This window comes from Garra rufa, chromosome 11 (assembly GCF_049309525.1).
Source record: "Garra rufa chromosome 11, GarRuf1.0, whole genome shotgun sequence".
NCBI lineage: Eukaryota > Metazoa > Chordata > Actinopteri > Cypriniformes > Cyprinidae > Garra > Garra rufa.
This window is the reverse complement of record NC_133371.1, coordinates 13,786,270-13,803,076: the sequence shown is the minus strand read 5'-3', so window position 1 is coordinate 13,803,076 and position 16,807 is coordinate 13,786,270. Positions and strand designations below refer to the sequence as shown.

The following is a 16,807-nucleotide window of genomic DNA, read 5'->3' as shown; positions in this document are numbered from 1 at the left end:
GATAAAGCTAAATAAATGTGTGTGTGTTTACTATTCAATGTGTTTTCTGAAAAGCAGAAAAATAAATAAAAGTGGATAAAATAGGCACTGAAAACACATATGCATCATAAGCATCAAATTATCATAAGCACAGATTGACAGGCCAAAAAACTGGTACCCCCAGTTTCCATGTCATGGTAATTGGGATCCAGCCCTCGGTCAAGCATTTTGGAGAGTTTCTCTAGCTGATGATGTTGGATGTAATCTATGAACCTTCTCAGGTTGGCCTGGAGAGAGAAAATAATAAAGAAAGTAAAGATAGATGTCAAAATCCATCTGCCAGAAGCCATTAGACTTAAATCCATTAGATATCCCTTACCAAAAAGAAGTATATTTCAAGTTTATTTTATTAAGTATACTTAAGTAAAGTTCAAGTATATTTTTTAAGTACACTTTATGTAGTAAGTATACAAATGTCAGTGTACTAATAGTATACTTTTAAGGGTATTTCAATGGCCCACTTTCTAGTATATAAAAGTATACTATTAAGTATACTTTAAGTATAACAGTAGTAAACTTTGAGTACACAACTAGTTTACATCTATGTTTCTAGTTTGTACTGCATGTATACTAAAAGTGAACATATAGGTATACTGATAGTTTACAAATTAAATGTTTTTATGCATTTTTAGTACACTTTGTATAGTCTCAGTAAACTAGTAGTTTACTAGTTTTATACTGCAAGTATACTTGTAAGTTTTCTGTAAATGAACTTTACATCATACTTTAAGTATACTACTATGTCCCTGTTTAGATATGAATTTGTATATATTTTGTTATATGAACATCTGAACTTACAAAACATCAAAAGAAAGAACAGGGTATCTGCTTGTAAACAAAAACATGTTATTCTAGCTTCATGCATTCTTTTTTATAAACACTTGAATGTGGGTACGTTTGAACAAAAAGCTTAAAAAAGACTATTCATGATAATCAAAATATTTTTACATATTTATGGTTTTGATGCTGTTTTATGTCTGACAATTGTGTTAGATTACATGTGGAAGCAGGTTGTTTCAGTTTCTTCTTCATTTGGAAATTCTGAACAGAAGATGTGTAATAGCGCACCTACTGTATAATTGTAACACCCCCGTCATTCTGTCTGTTTTGGTTTAGTCTGTATGCCCATATTTGGGTTTTCCTGTCAATTAATGTCATTCCCATCACCTGTCTTTGTATTTAGCACCCCTTTATAAGTTCTCAGTTCGATGTCCCGCTACAAGGTTACCTAGAGTATGTTCCTGTCATCCCTGTCTGTATATTACCCTGCCTGAGGATTGATTAAAGACTTGCATTTACTTCTACTTCATATGGCGCATTCCTACATGCACTGTGGCAATAACAATGAAAACACGGATTCTCAGAGCACAAGTCCAGCTCAAATATATTGAGACTTTTTCTAAGTATAAATTAAGTATACTAAAATGTAATTTTTATGTAAATTTCTGATAAGTATAACACACATTTCTGAGAAGTACATAAAAAGTAGACTGAAAGTATACTTTCCTATTTTCAGTTTAAAAGAAGTATACTAATATCACACTTGAATAAACTTCTTTTCCGTAAGAGATATAATGCTTTCTAAGACACATCAGCAGCTGCTGGCAGATCGTGCTGTCATGCAGCAAAACACAACTGATTACAATTAGATACATTTCTGTGTGTTACTTGAATACATGTTTTAGCTTTTTTATGTAAACTGCATATCATTACTTATTACTTTAATCAGTTGATTATGATCAATATGAGCCCAAACATAACATGTGCATAAATGTTGAAATAATCCTCACAGATGTTCAATTTCATGCAAACAGACAGTACTAGAATACTAGACTTGCCATCTTTCTCTCTGCCCCAAAAATCTTCAGTCATTTGAGTTATTCATCAATGATGAATCGTTCAAAATGATGTCTAATATTTTAACACAAAACAAGCAAGAAAGGACAAATGCTCTCACCTTTGTGTTAAGCCTGGCAATCAGCTTTTCATCCACACTGGGCTGATTGTACAATCTGGTTTTGTAGCGAAACTGTAGAATACAGGAACATATATTGTAGCAATTGAAGGGTAACTAATATTTTTAAACTTTACAATTACAAAACACACATTGCCACATTATGTCCTGATCTATGCTACTTGAAAATGCTTGAAACATACTGATCAAAGTTCTGCTAATGCACTTTATTACTCTGCTACGGTTTTCGTTATACTCTGACAAATAGAAGCCCTGTACCTCCAGTGACGGAACGCCTTCGCAGGCTAGCTGTGGATATTCTCCGATGAGATGCTCTTCATCTAATAATTCACCGCTGCTGCCATCGCTGGCTGGCTGGAAAAGGCCGTAGTTCAGCACATCCTTCAAATTCTGACTCAGTGTACACAGGAGACGTTGTTTAGCCACCCACACCGTGGCATTGGGGTTTAACTTCATACACTTCTGTTAAGAAAGCATAAACGGACATCAGTTAAAAGAGTCATGTAGGGGAATTTTAGTGGTTAGTAACTCATCACCAGTGTTGAGGGTAACGCATTACAAGTAACGCAAGTTATGTAATAATATTACTTTTAACTTAGTAAAATAACACATTACTTTTTAATTGACAAGCAAATATCTGAGTTACTTTTTCAAATAAGTAATGCCAGTTACTCCCCCCCCCCCCCCCCATTTATTGATTAAAAGCTCTCCTGTCCCCATGTTGAGAGAAATTGTGAGTAAGATGTTACTTTAGTAACATGTGAACATGCAAAAAAAAAAAAAAAAAAAAAAAACTGCAATAATTAAATATATTAAATAATACAAATATCCTTTATGTATTTAATCCCATTTTATTAACCGATGTCTTTGCTGCCGACCTTCGATGATCCAATTCATCCATACTAATAAGCAAAAATTACTCAAGATAATCTAACATTTGTTTTCCTATTTTTTATTGCTGAAGAGTTGACATTTTTTTCTTCTCCGGTCTACTGTACAGACGTGATTTTACTTTTCTCTAAGCTTTTGGTGTGAAAAGGCTTTTACGTTTGCCAAAAATATAACTTTTTATATTAAAAACAAACAAGCAAGCCCTGCCCATGCAGATTTAAAAAAATAACGCAAAAGTAACATAACGCATTACTTTCCAGAAAGGTAACTAACGTAATTAGTTACTTTTCCAGCCAAAATATCTAAAAAAATCTTAAATCAAGAAGGATTTTCTTGACAAGTAAAAATTATTTTCTTGTTCTCATTAAAAACAAGTCAAAATATAGCTGCAAGCAGCAATTTCAGGGGCCAAGCACTCCAAAGGGAAAATGAGGAGCTAAGGATGGCAGGAACAGCAGACCAAGGAAGCCATTTTAAGATGATTTTAGTCAAAATGACAGAAAAATATTGCAGATTGCCTACTGATATGATTTAATGGCTTTTTATGTTTGACCAACAGGTGGCGCTGTTATCAAATCGATGTGGTGTGTTTAGTGTGAGGTGACAAAGGCACACACAAAGTTTGGTGTCATTATGTCAAAGCTTTGCAGAGATAAAGCCTCAGAGTCGTTTTGGCATCAAACCTAAAATTTGTAGAGATGCTGTTTGAAAATGGTTTCATTTATCAACATGAAATCCATCACTTTTTGTCAGCACAGTCTGAAGATGATCTGACTCGATTTCGTTGAAAATTAGATAAACGGTCTAGGACAAGCTCGAAAAAGTAGGTTTTCAATATAAATCAATATGGCGGACAGGAAGTATGGCCAACTGTGGCATAATTGGTATCTATGTTGTCGGCATGACCCAAGAAATATTTTGAGACCAGTACAATTAGTACAATAGGCTAATGCAGTCAACAGTTATTAGTATTTTTGAAAATGTAATAATTAATGGTTAATGAATGGTTTATTACTCTTGACCAATTAAATTTTACAATGGGGGAAATGTTCATGGCACTATGTAACACTCCTGCATTGATGATGTTTCTTCGAGGGAGTGAATTTAAAAGGTCAAATAAAATGATTTTTATCTCAGTTCTCTTTGACAGTCCATACTGTACTATTCATGCAATCCAAATTTGTGTCCACTATCAGGTTTATCAGCTTTTTTGGTCTTTTCTGACAACAAGCATAACGAGCCATTCCATTAATAACTAATGCTAATAACCATGAATGGAATACATTTTCTTAATCTTTGTATCTTTGAATATGATATAAGATCTATTTAAATCAATGTAATAAACAAGTCAAAAGTTATCTAAAAGTTGTCAGATTATATTAGCTAAAATGTGTAATGTAGTGGATTACGTTACTAACTACAATTTTTGTCATGTAATTAGTAACAGATTACAATTTGTGAATAATATACCCAGCTCTGCCAGTATATCTGAATGAAAGTATAGAGTCTTTTCAAATGTACTTATTTTTTCCTCTTTTTTTTAAATTTTTATTAATAAGTGTGTCCAGTCCTTAAATAAATGCTTTCAATAGCACCATAGTCCTTCACTGAGTATGTTTAATTATATTCGGGCCGACACTCCTTTTTTGTAAGACAAGTCAGCAAGTTGAGTTTTTGTGTCCGACCGGAGTACCTTCTTGATCCTTTATGCTGCTTATTTCCAGTCAAAGACGTTTCTCAGAGACCTGTTTTGTTGACTTAAGGGCATCAAACAGAGAGTGGTTGTCTGTCACACAGATCAACAGAGGTGTATTCAGCTCAGCATTTCCAGTAGTAAGTTCAGAAAAGTGAGTAGTCAGAAAAATGGCATTATCTAATCCATCTGACAGGGCCAGAGTTTCCCCTGCAAGAGTAATCCTCACCACACGTCTAATGTTCTTAGATTGCCAACAGAGGGGAGAAAACTTCCCCCCTTCTCCCATGAGACCAATCAGTGTCCCCCCCTGAGTGCCACCACTGGGAAGATTTCCAATGGAAGCATCACGAAAACAACAAATGCACTATTTCCCAAATGTTGAAACCTGAGAGTCACCTTTTTAGATTTAAGATTTTAGACTGAACTGTAGCATACTTTATATTTGATGCTAAACTGCTTACATCAAACAAAATGTCTGGTCTGGTTTGTTTTGCAATATATTTTGCAGTATTTGTCCTATTTTTGACCTAAGCTGCTCTTTTTCAGTCTCGTTAAGAGAGAAATATTCATGTTCCTCACGTCCAACATGTAATGCAGACTTTAGTATAGGTATCTCAAGAAAATCATCAACATGACATGTGAGTACTCCAGTAACCTTACACTGTTCATCCAACCAGTAGAATACTGCTGGATCTACTTTATACATTGTACCAACTGTACTCAGCATGATTTCTTTCACTTTGTTGAACCAATACAATGATGCATCAATACAATGTTTCCATAAAACATTTTCCTTTCCTGCTTCAGGATGGGGCTGGACATAGTTCCCTTCCGAGGGAACTCTCACCGCATCCCCTAGGGGTCGCTATTGGGGAACGCTGCAGCATGACTCGTGTCTGAAGAATGCATAGAAAAACTCCATGAAATGGCCGGCGACAGCGTATGACGTCACTGCGGCGCGCACGTCGCTGCTGGTGCGTCACTACCGGGCGACACAGTATAAAGAGTCGCCGAAGTAAACATACACCCTCTTCGCTGTCTTCAGCTTTCTCTTTGTCTAGGAGTGCATATTCTCTCACCGGAGGCCTGCTTGTGACGTGTGTGGTAATCTGATACCCGCACTTTCACACTGCCCGAGCTGTGAGGGGAGAACACAAGCAAGATTACCTCTTGAGAGAGTAGAATGCGATCGGTGCATTCATTGCTTGTTTGTAACGAGAGGCATGCTCTCATACCCACTTGCTACGACTCTCTGCTACGTGGGTGTGATAAATTACAGCTCGTCCAGCTCCCGAGGGACTAATGGGCTTATCGCGAAAACGCAGTACGCAAAAGAGGGAGGTGAGTTTCTCTGTTCCTCATTTTGCATGAGTGTGTTTGCCTCTCGCGGCATTAACAGACACATTCGCGGCGTCGCCAGCGGCTCCTTGCTCGTTTTATTCCCGAGGGAATTTGGCGTCTGGGCGGAGTTTGTTTAGCTCCCTGCGGGAGCCGAATATGTGCTGCGCGTCGCGATTGTGGAGTTAATTTACTGCCATAAAATATGTGTGTGCATGTATATGTATATACATATGTATGTTATGTATGCTTATATGTGTACATATAAAGGGGAGAGATTTTCCTAGACTAGTTCGACCATGATTATGCAGATCATGGCAGAACAGTCTTATTAACTACAGCTGTCTGAGGCTAGCTGTATGTTAACTCTTCCTACTTTAGGGCTGGAGGCTTTCAGTCAGTTTTACCTCTGGTAGTCCTTCCTACACATACAGATATCTGCGGATATCTGTGTGTGGGCTTACTGATTACTTTTTGTTTGGAAACAGAAAAGTAGTTCTTTTAAGCTCTTGCCTAGATGGTGCTGTCTCCCCTGCTAGAGTTTAAATAGACAGCCCACTCTGCTGGATTGGGCTGTTTTCAGGAGGACTAACCGGAGGTCTTTCACTGATCTGTTAGTTTTTCCCAGGCTCATTGGCCTTTCTGGATTTATGTGATTTGGGCTAGGTAGATCACTGCCTTTGAGTCCTTCACTCCATGAAGGCCCAGGTCCGAGCCCTACAACATGAGCTCCCTGCACGCAGCGGTTCTTATGTCCCATAAGAACCTCCATTACCAATGGTCTGGATTTTAACTCCTTAAACAGGTTTTGTTTAAGTTTGAGTTAAATGCAGGTCACTCATGGGTGAGTACGATCCATATTTTTCTTTTAATAAAGAAAAAGAACTTAATACTGTCTCAGGCCTGTGTGTTGTGTTTTTGCTTTTCAGAGAAAAACACGACGAGTTCACGGCGGATGCTCCCCCTCTGATCCTACGGGTTATGGTTACGGCAGTGTTCGTCCTATCCACGCCACAGGTCGTGCGGTAAACCACCCTCCCAGCATATGTTAGACATAGGACTTATGTCCTCTTCAAGGTAAGCTCCCTAAGTTTATTTCTTAGGATTGCCCTTGGCATGTTTAACATTTGTCTTTTGCAGGCCTTTTTCTGAGAATCCCTCTTCCAGACTCTCTCTGTGGACTTTAGATCCTGTGAAGTGATCTTATCAGCCGAAGGTTCTTTCCAGCACCTCCTGAGTTTTGTCTCCAAGGAGCAATTTCTCAGTTCTCCAGTGACTAAAGTAGTACTCCCCTTTCCGCGGAAAGGGTTTATTCAGAGTACCGCTTCTCGCTGACAAGCCAGGCTTTCTCCCCGGTTCATCTGGGTTAGGAGCCTGTCCCTCTTGTCCAGGCTGATTCTCACTCTTCAGGCTCACACTCGAGCTGGGCTCTCCCCTTCCCAAGGGAAGGGTCCCTAACGAGCGCCCCCTCGACGGGATGGGCGTTCCTCCCTGGCCTTCAGGGTTAGGAGTCTATCCTCATAAGTTCCTGCTCCGGGGGATTTATGTCCCGTTGAGACAGGAACATAAGTCCACCTAGACTGGGGTCTGTCGATCCCCCTGTTAGCCCGAGGGCAGGGTCGATTCAACCGAGGTAGTACTCCCCTTTCTGCAGAAGGGGTTTATTTAGAGTACTGTTTCTCGTTGACAGAGCCAGGTTCTCCTCCCGGTTCATCTGGGTTAGGGGCCTGTCCTTCTTGTCCAGGCTGATTCTCACTCTTCAGGCCTCACGTACGAGCTGGGCTCTCCCCTTTCCGAGGGTCCCCAATGAGCGCTCCTCGTCGGGACGGGCGTTCCTCCCTGGCCTTCAGGGTTAGGAGTCTGTCACCATGACTATCCAGGAGCTCCCTTCTCAGGAACTTGAAGTAACTTTAGTAGCTCCCCTTTCCGCGGAAAGGGTCCTCTCAGAGCTCTTCAATGACAGCAGCTCACCTTAATTCAAGGTTCGTCAGTAGCACCACTGTCGTGTGGACAAATTCCCCTTTATTTGGGTAGAATCTGTCATCAGGTTTCCTGAGTCAGGTATGATTGCTCCCCTTTTGAGAAAAGGGTTCCTCTCGAGCGCTGCTCCTGGCAGGAGGAGTAAGCTCCCCTTCTGATGAAGGGTGAAATCCGAGCGCTGCCTCCTGGCAGGCGGGTTTTCCTCTCTGTTAATCAGGGTTAGGAGCCTGCTTGCGCCTGACTTCCGGGTCGAGTGTCACCTCCCCTTCAGGCTTTATGACTAACTAGGAGTTCCCCCCTTTTTCAGGACCTTGAAATGACCTTGGCTGCTCCCCTTTCTGCGGAAAGGGTCCTACTAGAGCACCACCTTCTGGCGGGTGTTGGCATTTCTCCCTGCTTCTCAGGGTTTTGAAACCTACCCTTAACATGCTAGAAGCGAAGGCTCCTACGATTGAAGCCTCCTCAGGCTGTTGGCAGCTCACCTTTTAGGGTTCCCTCAAAGCAGCGCCACTGCCGCATGGTGAATTTTTCTCCCTTGGCTAAGGAAGAAATAACCTATCTTTCTCAAGGTCCTGATTTGAGCACGTTCGCTCCCCTTCGCAAGGGTCCCGTTTAGAGCACGGCTCCTAGTGGGATGAGTATGCTCCCCTTACAAGGAAGGGTAATTTCTGAGCACCACCTTCTCCTAGTAGGCATTGTGGCGAGGCGTCTGCCCGCCCCCCTAATTTTCATCACCACCCCGTCCCGTATTCGCCGCCCTTCTCCAGGCTCCCGACGGGAGTGGGTGTGTAGGGGAGAGGAGGGGCGTGTAATCGGCTCGGGCTGGCGGCGTGTGATGGGGACACCTGATGTAAATGAAGCCTCATCACCGCCGCTGTTTAAATCCCGAGCGCGCCTCTCCTCGGGAGACCGGTCTCTTTCCCCCGTGCATGCACGCTGGTGTCCTCGCGGGTCCAGGAAGGGGTGAAGAGGGAATCCCGCACCGCCAGGAGGAAGAGTCGCCGGACCCGCCGTCCGGTTGAGGTTCGCACCCGAGACGGCCGCGGGCCAGGATGCCGGGCCGTATTCCCCGCTGGAAGCTCCGGACAGCTCAAGAGGGACGAAGCCGCTAGAGATGCCGCCGCCCCTAGCACCCCGGTACAGCGAAGGGAGCGCGTGCGGCCGGCCGGACTCCGCCCCTCTCCTGGACCCTTCCCCTCTGAACACTACCTTCCCGTCACGCTGCCCCAGCACCCGAGGACACCAGATTCCCCTTTTATTTTGGACACTATTTTACTTTATGGACTCACTTTCCCTTATTTTCTGTTTAATAAAAGCCTCTCCGAGGCCTGACGCCACACCCACTGTGTCTGTCGTTTGCCCCTCCCGCCACAGTGGTGGAGAATGCGGGCAAGGCGGGGCTTAGACAGCGCAGTGGGCAACACCTGATGACGTCATCCCCTCTCGCTCGCCAAAGCTCGTGAAGACCCGGACGGGGACGGAGAACTACGGAGACGGCCTCCCAGCCGCAAGAAGGGTAAGTGATGTTTCAGTTAGTCACTTATCCTGCGGTTGGTTGAGGCTGTCGACTAATACCGGTTTTTCTGTCCCTGTTCCGGTACGCGGCGAGAGGGAGCGTTGCCTTGGAGAGGAATCCCCGCCCACTCCGACCGCTGGAGCCTGGATGAGGAAGGTAGCACTCCTGCGTGGGCGGCGACCTTAGGACGGGGATGTCGCTTGGGGGGGGGAATGTGGCGAGGCGTCTGCCCGCCCCCCTAATTTTCATCACCACCCCGTCCCGTATTCGCCGCCCTTCTCCAGGCTCCCGACGGGAGTGGGTGTGTAGGGGAGAGGAGGGGCGTGTAATCGGCTCGGGCTGGCGGCGTGTGATGGGGACACCTGATGTAAATGAAGCCTCATCACCGCCGCTGTTTAAATCCCGAGCGCGCCTCTCCTCGGGAGACCGGTCTCTTTCCCCCGTGCATGCACGCTGGTGTCCTCGCGGGTCCAGGAAGGGGTGAAGAGGGAATCCCGCACCGCCAGGAGGAAGAGTCGCCGGACCCGCCGTCCGGTTGAGGTTCGCACCCGAGACGGCCGCGGGCCAGGATGCCGGGCCGTATTCCCCGCTGGAAGCTCCGGACAGCTCAAGAGGGACGAAGCCGCTAGAGATGCCGCCGCCCCTAGCACCCCGGTACAGCGAAGGGAGCGCGTGCGGCCGGCCGGACTCCGCCCCTCTCCTGGACCCTTCCCCTCTGAACACTACCTTCCCGTCACGCTGCCCCAGCACCCGAGGACACCAGATTCCCCTTTTATTTTGGACACTATTTTACTTTATGGACTCACTTTCCCTTATTTTCTGTTTAATAAAAGCCTCTCCGAGGCCTGACGCCACACCCACTGTGTCTGTCGTTTGCCCCTCCCGCCACAGCATCCATGTGGACTGGGTCTAGTATGCTCCCCTTTACACTAAAGGGTCCCTTCAGAGCATTGCCCTTTTTAAGGACGGATGTTCCTCCCTGCAAGTCGGGGTTAGGGGTCTGTCCGCTGTCTGCGTCCACTATATGATGGTCAGTAGCTCCATGATTTCATCAGTCGACTAACAGTTTGCGGACTGTCTGTCCTGATTGGGGTGTAGCATTGCTCCCCTCTCTAATCAGGGAGGGTTCCTCCCCTATTTTAATTCTTGTCATCCTATGACAAATATGGAGCTTTAATATGAAACCCCCAAAATGGGGGAAAACACAGTCTCCAAATCCCATTTTACTAAGGTAAGTGTCCCACGCTAAACCCTGGGCACTTCCTAAAATCCACATAAGTGGTAAGTTCCCACCAAGTTTTTGGGTTCTTTTCTAAAATCCTATACGGTATGGGTTACGCGGTACTCGTTCCCATTTTTTGAGTTGGTTTAAAACCCCGGTCTCCCTGGGCCCAACTTCACTCGATATCACCTCAGATATCTCCTGACCATCTGTTATCCAGGGTGCGTTATCTGAGGATAACCCCTGCTAGAACGGTCTCTGTCTTGGGACAGGCCTGTTAGTCGCTATTTCTGAGTCAGTTCACTGAGGGAACTAGACTCAGTAGTACTGGCAGTTCCTGTTCTAGTTAAGTCTAAGTATTAACTTAGCCGTTCCTCCGAAGGAATCTCCGATTCCAACCTGAGCTGTGCTCTGGGTCCTTTGACCCATTCAGGTAAGTGAGTAACAGTTCAGGCTTTGGCCGGGGAGGGTACGTTCTGACAGCTGTCACCTCGTCCTATAGGGATAATTCCTCACAGAATTTACACTTAGTGCTGGCTACTATGTACTCCCCTCAGCATGGAGACGTTGGTATACCGTTCCCCAATAGCGACCCCTAGGGGACGCGGTGAGAGTTCCCTCGGAAGGGAACGTCTCTAGGTTACGTATGTAACCCTAGTTCCCTGAGAAGGGAACGAGACACCGCGTCCCCTACGCTTCTTACCATGCCTCGGACGAGAAGCTTCAGACAGTGAAGCGGGTGTATGTTTACTTCGGCGACTCTTTATACTGTGTCGCCCGGTAGTGACGCACCAGCAGCGACGTGCACGCCGCAGTGACGTCATACGCTGTCGCCGGCCATTTCATGGAGTTTTTCTATGCATTCTTCAGACACGAGTCACGCTGCAGCGTTCCCCAATAGCGACCCCTAGGGGACGCGGTGTCTCGTTCCCTTCTCAGGGAACTAGGGTTACATACGTAACCTAGAGACGATTTCTCTGGACAGCTGCATACCCTGCAAAAAAGCAGATTTGATGTCTATAGAATGGACTTGCCACTTATTTTGACAGATTAGCTAATAATTGCCTAAGAGAGTCAAAAGCACAGGTTGGGGAATCTTTCTGCAGCTCATGAATATCAAGCTCTTTAAAACCTCTGGCTACGAGTCGCGCTTTGGGCACAATACCATTCGGAGTTTCTTTGAGACTACAGACTCACTTTTGACCTGCATCATCAACTTCCTCAAAAACATTGTTTGTTTTTTTACCAGTTCACCATTTCATCCTTTTTAGCAGCATACAGTGAAATGTATTTTGTTATGAACACATCAGTGTCTCTATCAGTTGATTCAACATATAGATTATCAACACATGACATATCCACTGACTCTTTTTGCCCATCACTGCCATCATGTTCAATATGTTGCAGATTAAACCAGTTTTTTATATTTCCAGAGGCTTTGCCTGCTCTGCCTAAAACCTTGGCTCTCAGTAGACCATCAGTGTTCTGTTTGTAAATGTTAAAGTCTGTCCTGTTTTTAATTTTACACCAGCAAAAGAGACATGATCACCACACACATCATGATCTGTTTCAGTTTGTGTCATTCTAGAATAAACCTCTTCTCCTGTATTTAACTCCATGTCGCTGATGTTTTCTTGGTCACTGTCCCCCCATGTCTTACAAATAAAACAGCTCCATCTTGACCAATAACTACCCCAGGTCCCTTCCACTCAGGACAGTCTGCCCTTTTGTAATATACCTTGTTACAGACTCTGCTTCTGTGAATGCTTTTCTAGATGCATGTAAAGCAGAATTGTGTTCTCCTAATTTAACACTCAAAGTGGTACCTTCTAGAGCAGATAATTTATCAACTAATACAGAAGGAAGGTTAGGATTCTTTCCAAACACTAATTGGTATGGACTGTAGCCATGAGCATTCAGCAGTTCTTAGCCATGAGGGCCCAGTCAAGGGCAGTGTGCCAGCCACATCCGTTTTCTCGTTTGACCTTCAGGATGATCTCGGTGAGTGTTTGGTTATGTCTCTCTAGTGGTCCGTTGCTCCAGGGACTGTATCTAGCTGTTGTTCTTGTCTTGGTGTTAAAGTTTTCAGCCATGTTTCTGATTTTCTTGGTTGTTGAATTCCCCTCCATTATCACTGTACAGCTTCTGGGGGGCTCCATAAACACTAATCCAAGTGTGCATGAAGGATTTGACAATTTCAGATGACTTCTTTGTTTTAAGAATGTTTCCGATGCTGAAACGTGTAAAGTGGTACCACACACTTGGTTGTAACTCGTGCAGATCCACCGCCACTATTTTGTTATATTCCGAAGCTATGGGCAACCCCACAGCAGGCTTTGGCTTTGTCCTTTTGTTCTTCTGGCATATGTCACAGTCATCTACTATTTGTTGTAAAATAGTTAAGCATTCTTTGTCCTTATTTCCTGAACTGTTAATAAGCCTCTGTAGCCTGTCTGCTGACATGTGACCAAACAGAGCTTCAGAAGGACTTTGCGTTTCTCATCTGGAGACATATTTTCTGTCACTGTTAGGACTTTCTTTTCAGTTTGATCTTTTTTAGTGTAGCAGATCTATTCCAAATACATTAACTTTGTCATATTTATTACCATGCTAAACTTTTCAGAGAGATGTCATTACAGAAGTCTAATAAACATAACGTTTATTCAGTTAACACACTTTATTCCATCCATCACCTCATTTATTACATCAGCAACATGGTGTTCAACACAGTTCATCCAAAAACTCCAACCCTTTTACACAGCGTGCTCACCTTTGAACCAGTGCATACGCTAACCTCATTTTTAACCCGGAAAACCTTTTTCTAAGCGAACAAAGTAGGGAGGAAACAACATGTTAACAAAAATAATCTGTGTCTATTAATATAGCTGTTGTGAGGAGAACTCAGAGATGAAGGAAAGCTGGAAATAATTGCAGTGTGTTCATAAAAATGTGGAAAAAAATTGGTGGTGACTTTGAGTGCACAACTAGTTTACATCTATGTTTTCAGTTTGTACTGCAAGTATACTAAAAGTGAACTGATAGGTATACTGATAGTTTACTAATTAAATACCTTTTTATGCATTTTTAGTTCACTTTAAAGTATAGTCCTAGTAAACTACTAGTTAATTAGTTTTATACTGCAAGTATATTCGTAGGTATAACAACATTTTGAACAAAAAGACTGTTCATGATAATAAAAACATAGATGGAGTTGATTAATACCCCAAAGCTTGACAGTCATTATTACCTCTTCATGGGTCGACATTTTATTCCATAACGTTACACAGTTTTACATATCTATAGTTTTGATGCTATTTTATGTCTGATGATTGTGTTAAATTACATGGGGGAGTATCTGTAATTTTGGTTTCTTCTTCACTTGTGTTTTGGAAATTCTGTACATAAATATGATGTGCAATAGAGTCCTTAGCATATAACAATGAAAACAGAGCACAAGTATAGCTCAAATATACTTAGATTTTTTCTAGACATAAAAAGTATACTGAAAGTATACCTTCATATTTTGAAGTTTAAAAGAAGTATACTAATAGCACACTTGAATAAACTTTTTTTTTTCGTAAGGGGACTCCAGGGGATAAGGCCGCTTTTTGTGGCGAATATATCAAGGCCAGCTAGCTTTGCTGACAACAGATCAGAAGGTAGCGTTTTAGAATCACGTCAGGGTAAGGCGTGCACCAACGAATCATTGGACAAAACATGACTAATCAAGTCACAGAATGTTCAAACTTTAGAATCTGTTTGAATTTAACTGTGAACTGTGTGTTGGAAAGCAATGGCAGAGGGAGTACGTTTTCTCAAAATAGGTTAACATACCATCAGTAAATAAATGCTGTTTTAAAGTTTCAAGTTTTATAGAACACTGAAATTTGGTTTCTTATGACATTCAAACTTGTTAATCAACCGACCCTCACATTGTACTCATTAACTCTAAGAGGCTTTAGTTATGAATCAAGCATGTACATTAACCACACACTTACTGTTTGCTGCAGGTCCGGGATAATTACTCTAATGGACAGTGAGTTGCTCTGGACATCCGTCATGCGGCTTACGGGTCTTTCTGTTTTTATCGTCTCATAGATGGCCTCCTCTTTGGAACTTTCTGAGCTGGATTCCTGAGAATAGTCCGAAAAACTCTGGGCCATCTCATCCTCGCTGGATGTCGGGCTCCGTGGCATATTCAGTACACTACAATTCAGCTGAAAACCACAACATAGAAAAAGTCTTTGAGATTTGAGTACTAATTCTTGCTGCTAGTAAATTAAAAACAAATGACATCTACAGAATAATTTCTATCAATTAATGTATTAGGAATATCTTCTTATTTTAGACTGTAAACTGTAAATAGTTAATTTTTAAATAGTTCAGCAAGGATCATCACTCCTATCAAAGATTTTTATTCACCAGCTGTCTTAAGTTAAGATGATTTCATATATGAAAACTGATTGCTGATGAATACTACTATACAGCAATTTTTAAGCTACAATTATGTATAATATTCACTGTTATTCACTATAAACTTCATTACACACACAAAAAAACACCGTATAATAGTAACCACAGTCTTTTATATACATAGATTTTGAGTTTTGGTATTTGGACTTAACTGGTCATTGGGCTTGTTTTATTTGGCCAAATGCCTGGTTTTGTCACACAGATCTGGCAACCCGTGTAGTTTCTGCTAAAGGTTGCAGAATATAGGACGTGACACAGTGGAGCGCTTCCAAATAAAGAGTTTCTAATTGGGGCTGTGCAGCAGATTTTCTACAATCTTTTCTCATACAGTGCATTCATCTCTGCTGTCACTTCACACTCTGTATTCAGGCAATACAGTCATAACACGACTGTTCAGGAGTTTACCTTATTATATAGTGAGAGTGATTAAGATTGAGCTCAGATTCCCCCGGAAGGTGAGTAGTTAACAGAACTACAGGATGCTAAATAGGCCAAAGGAGAAGATGGGCAGGAGTAAGGATACTGGAGAAATGTCATCAGACAGATATAGGATAAGCTACTGCAGAATGACAAAATTAGATAAAGAAGTCCCTCCTCAACCTGTGCAATTTTTTAATACATTAGTTAACATGAATGAACAATGAACAATATCTGTACAACAGCATTATCTATCTAATGTAATGTTTAATTTGAACAGTGAGAAGCCGAATAACAACAACAAAAAAATCCAGAAAAATGAATTTCAAAAAAGTTATGAATTGATTTGCATTTTAATGAGTGAAATAAGTATTTGATCCCCTATTAATCAGCAAGATTTCTGGCTCTCATGTGTCTTTTATACAGCTGAGATTAGGAGCACTCTCTTAAAGAGAATGTTCCTAATCTCAGTTTGTTACCTGTATAATAGAAATCTGTCAATAGAAGCTATCAATCAATCAGATTCCAAACTCTCCACCATGGCCAAGACCAAAGAGCTGTCCAAGGATGTCAGGGACAAGATTGTAGACCTACACAAGGCTGGAATGGGCTACAAGACCAAAACCAAGAAGCTTGGTGAGATGGTGACAACAGTTGGTGTGATTATTCACAATTGGGAAAAACAAAATATCCATCAGTCTTCTTCGGTCTGAGGCTCCATGCAAGACCTCACCTCGTGGAGTTTCAATGATCATGAGAATGGTGAGGAATCAGCCCAGAACTACACAGGGGGATCTTGTCAATGATCTCAAGGCCGCTGGGACCATAGTCACCAAGAAAACAACTGGTAACATGCAACGCTGTGAGGGACTGAAATCCTGCACCTCTGTCAGTGCTGTTCCCACGTCCAAGGGAGGGCCTCAGATCCCAAGTCTAGCCCAGAAAGGGCTCCTGTCCCCACATCAAGAGAAGGCTGCTGTTCCCACGTCTGGCCCAGGGAGGGCCTCAGATCCTGAGGCCAGCCCAGAGAGGGCTTATGTTCTCGAGTCCAGCCAAGAGAGAGACTCTGTTCCCGAGTGCAGCCCTGGGAGGACTTGTATTCCTGAGTGAAGGCCAGAGGCTAGTTTAGTTTTGTATTTGTTGATTTGAAGTATTGTCTGTTCTTTGATTCTTTTGCCCAGTGTCTTCCATACTATGTGCTGCCTGCCCTGTGTAACCCCGTGTTTGGATTATTAAAGACTGTTATTCTGTATTCCCTAC

At 42.8% G+C, this 16,807-nt stretch overlaps 1 protein-coding gene across 1 annotated transcript in view; it reads right to left on the bottom strand.

Annotated features, from left to right (window-relative positions):
* The window catches only part of shank2a (SH3 and multiple ankyrin repeat domains 2a), a 73,097-nt gene extending 58,229 nt beyond the window's left edge, over window positions 1-14,868 (bottom strand). Inside the window, exons 1-4 of the mRNA XM_073849940.1 lie at window positions 14,656-14,868; window positions 2,273-2,476; window positions 1,997-2,068; window positions 158-266 (exon numbers count right to left, since the gene is read on the bottom strand). Of these exons, the coding sequence (XP_073706041.1) occupies window positions 158-266; window positions 1,997-2,068; window positions 2,273-2,476; window positions 14,656-14,853 (583 nt within the window). The 5' untranslated portion in view covers window positions 14,854-14,868. The remainder of the gene's footprint in view (window positions 1-157; window positions 267-1,996; window positions 2,069-2,272; window positions 2,477-14,655) is intronic.
* Window positions 14,869-16,807: the final 1,939 nt, after the last annotated feature.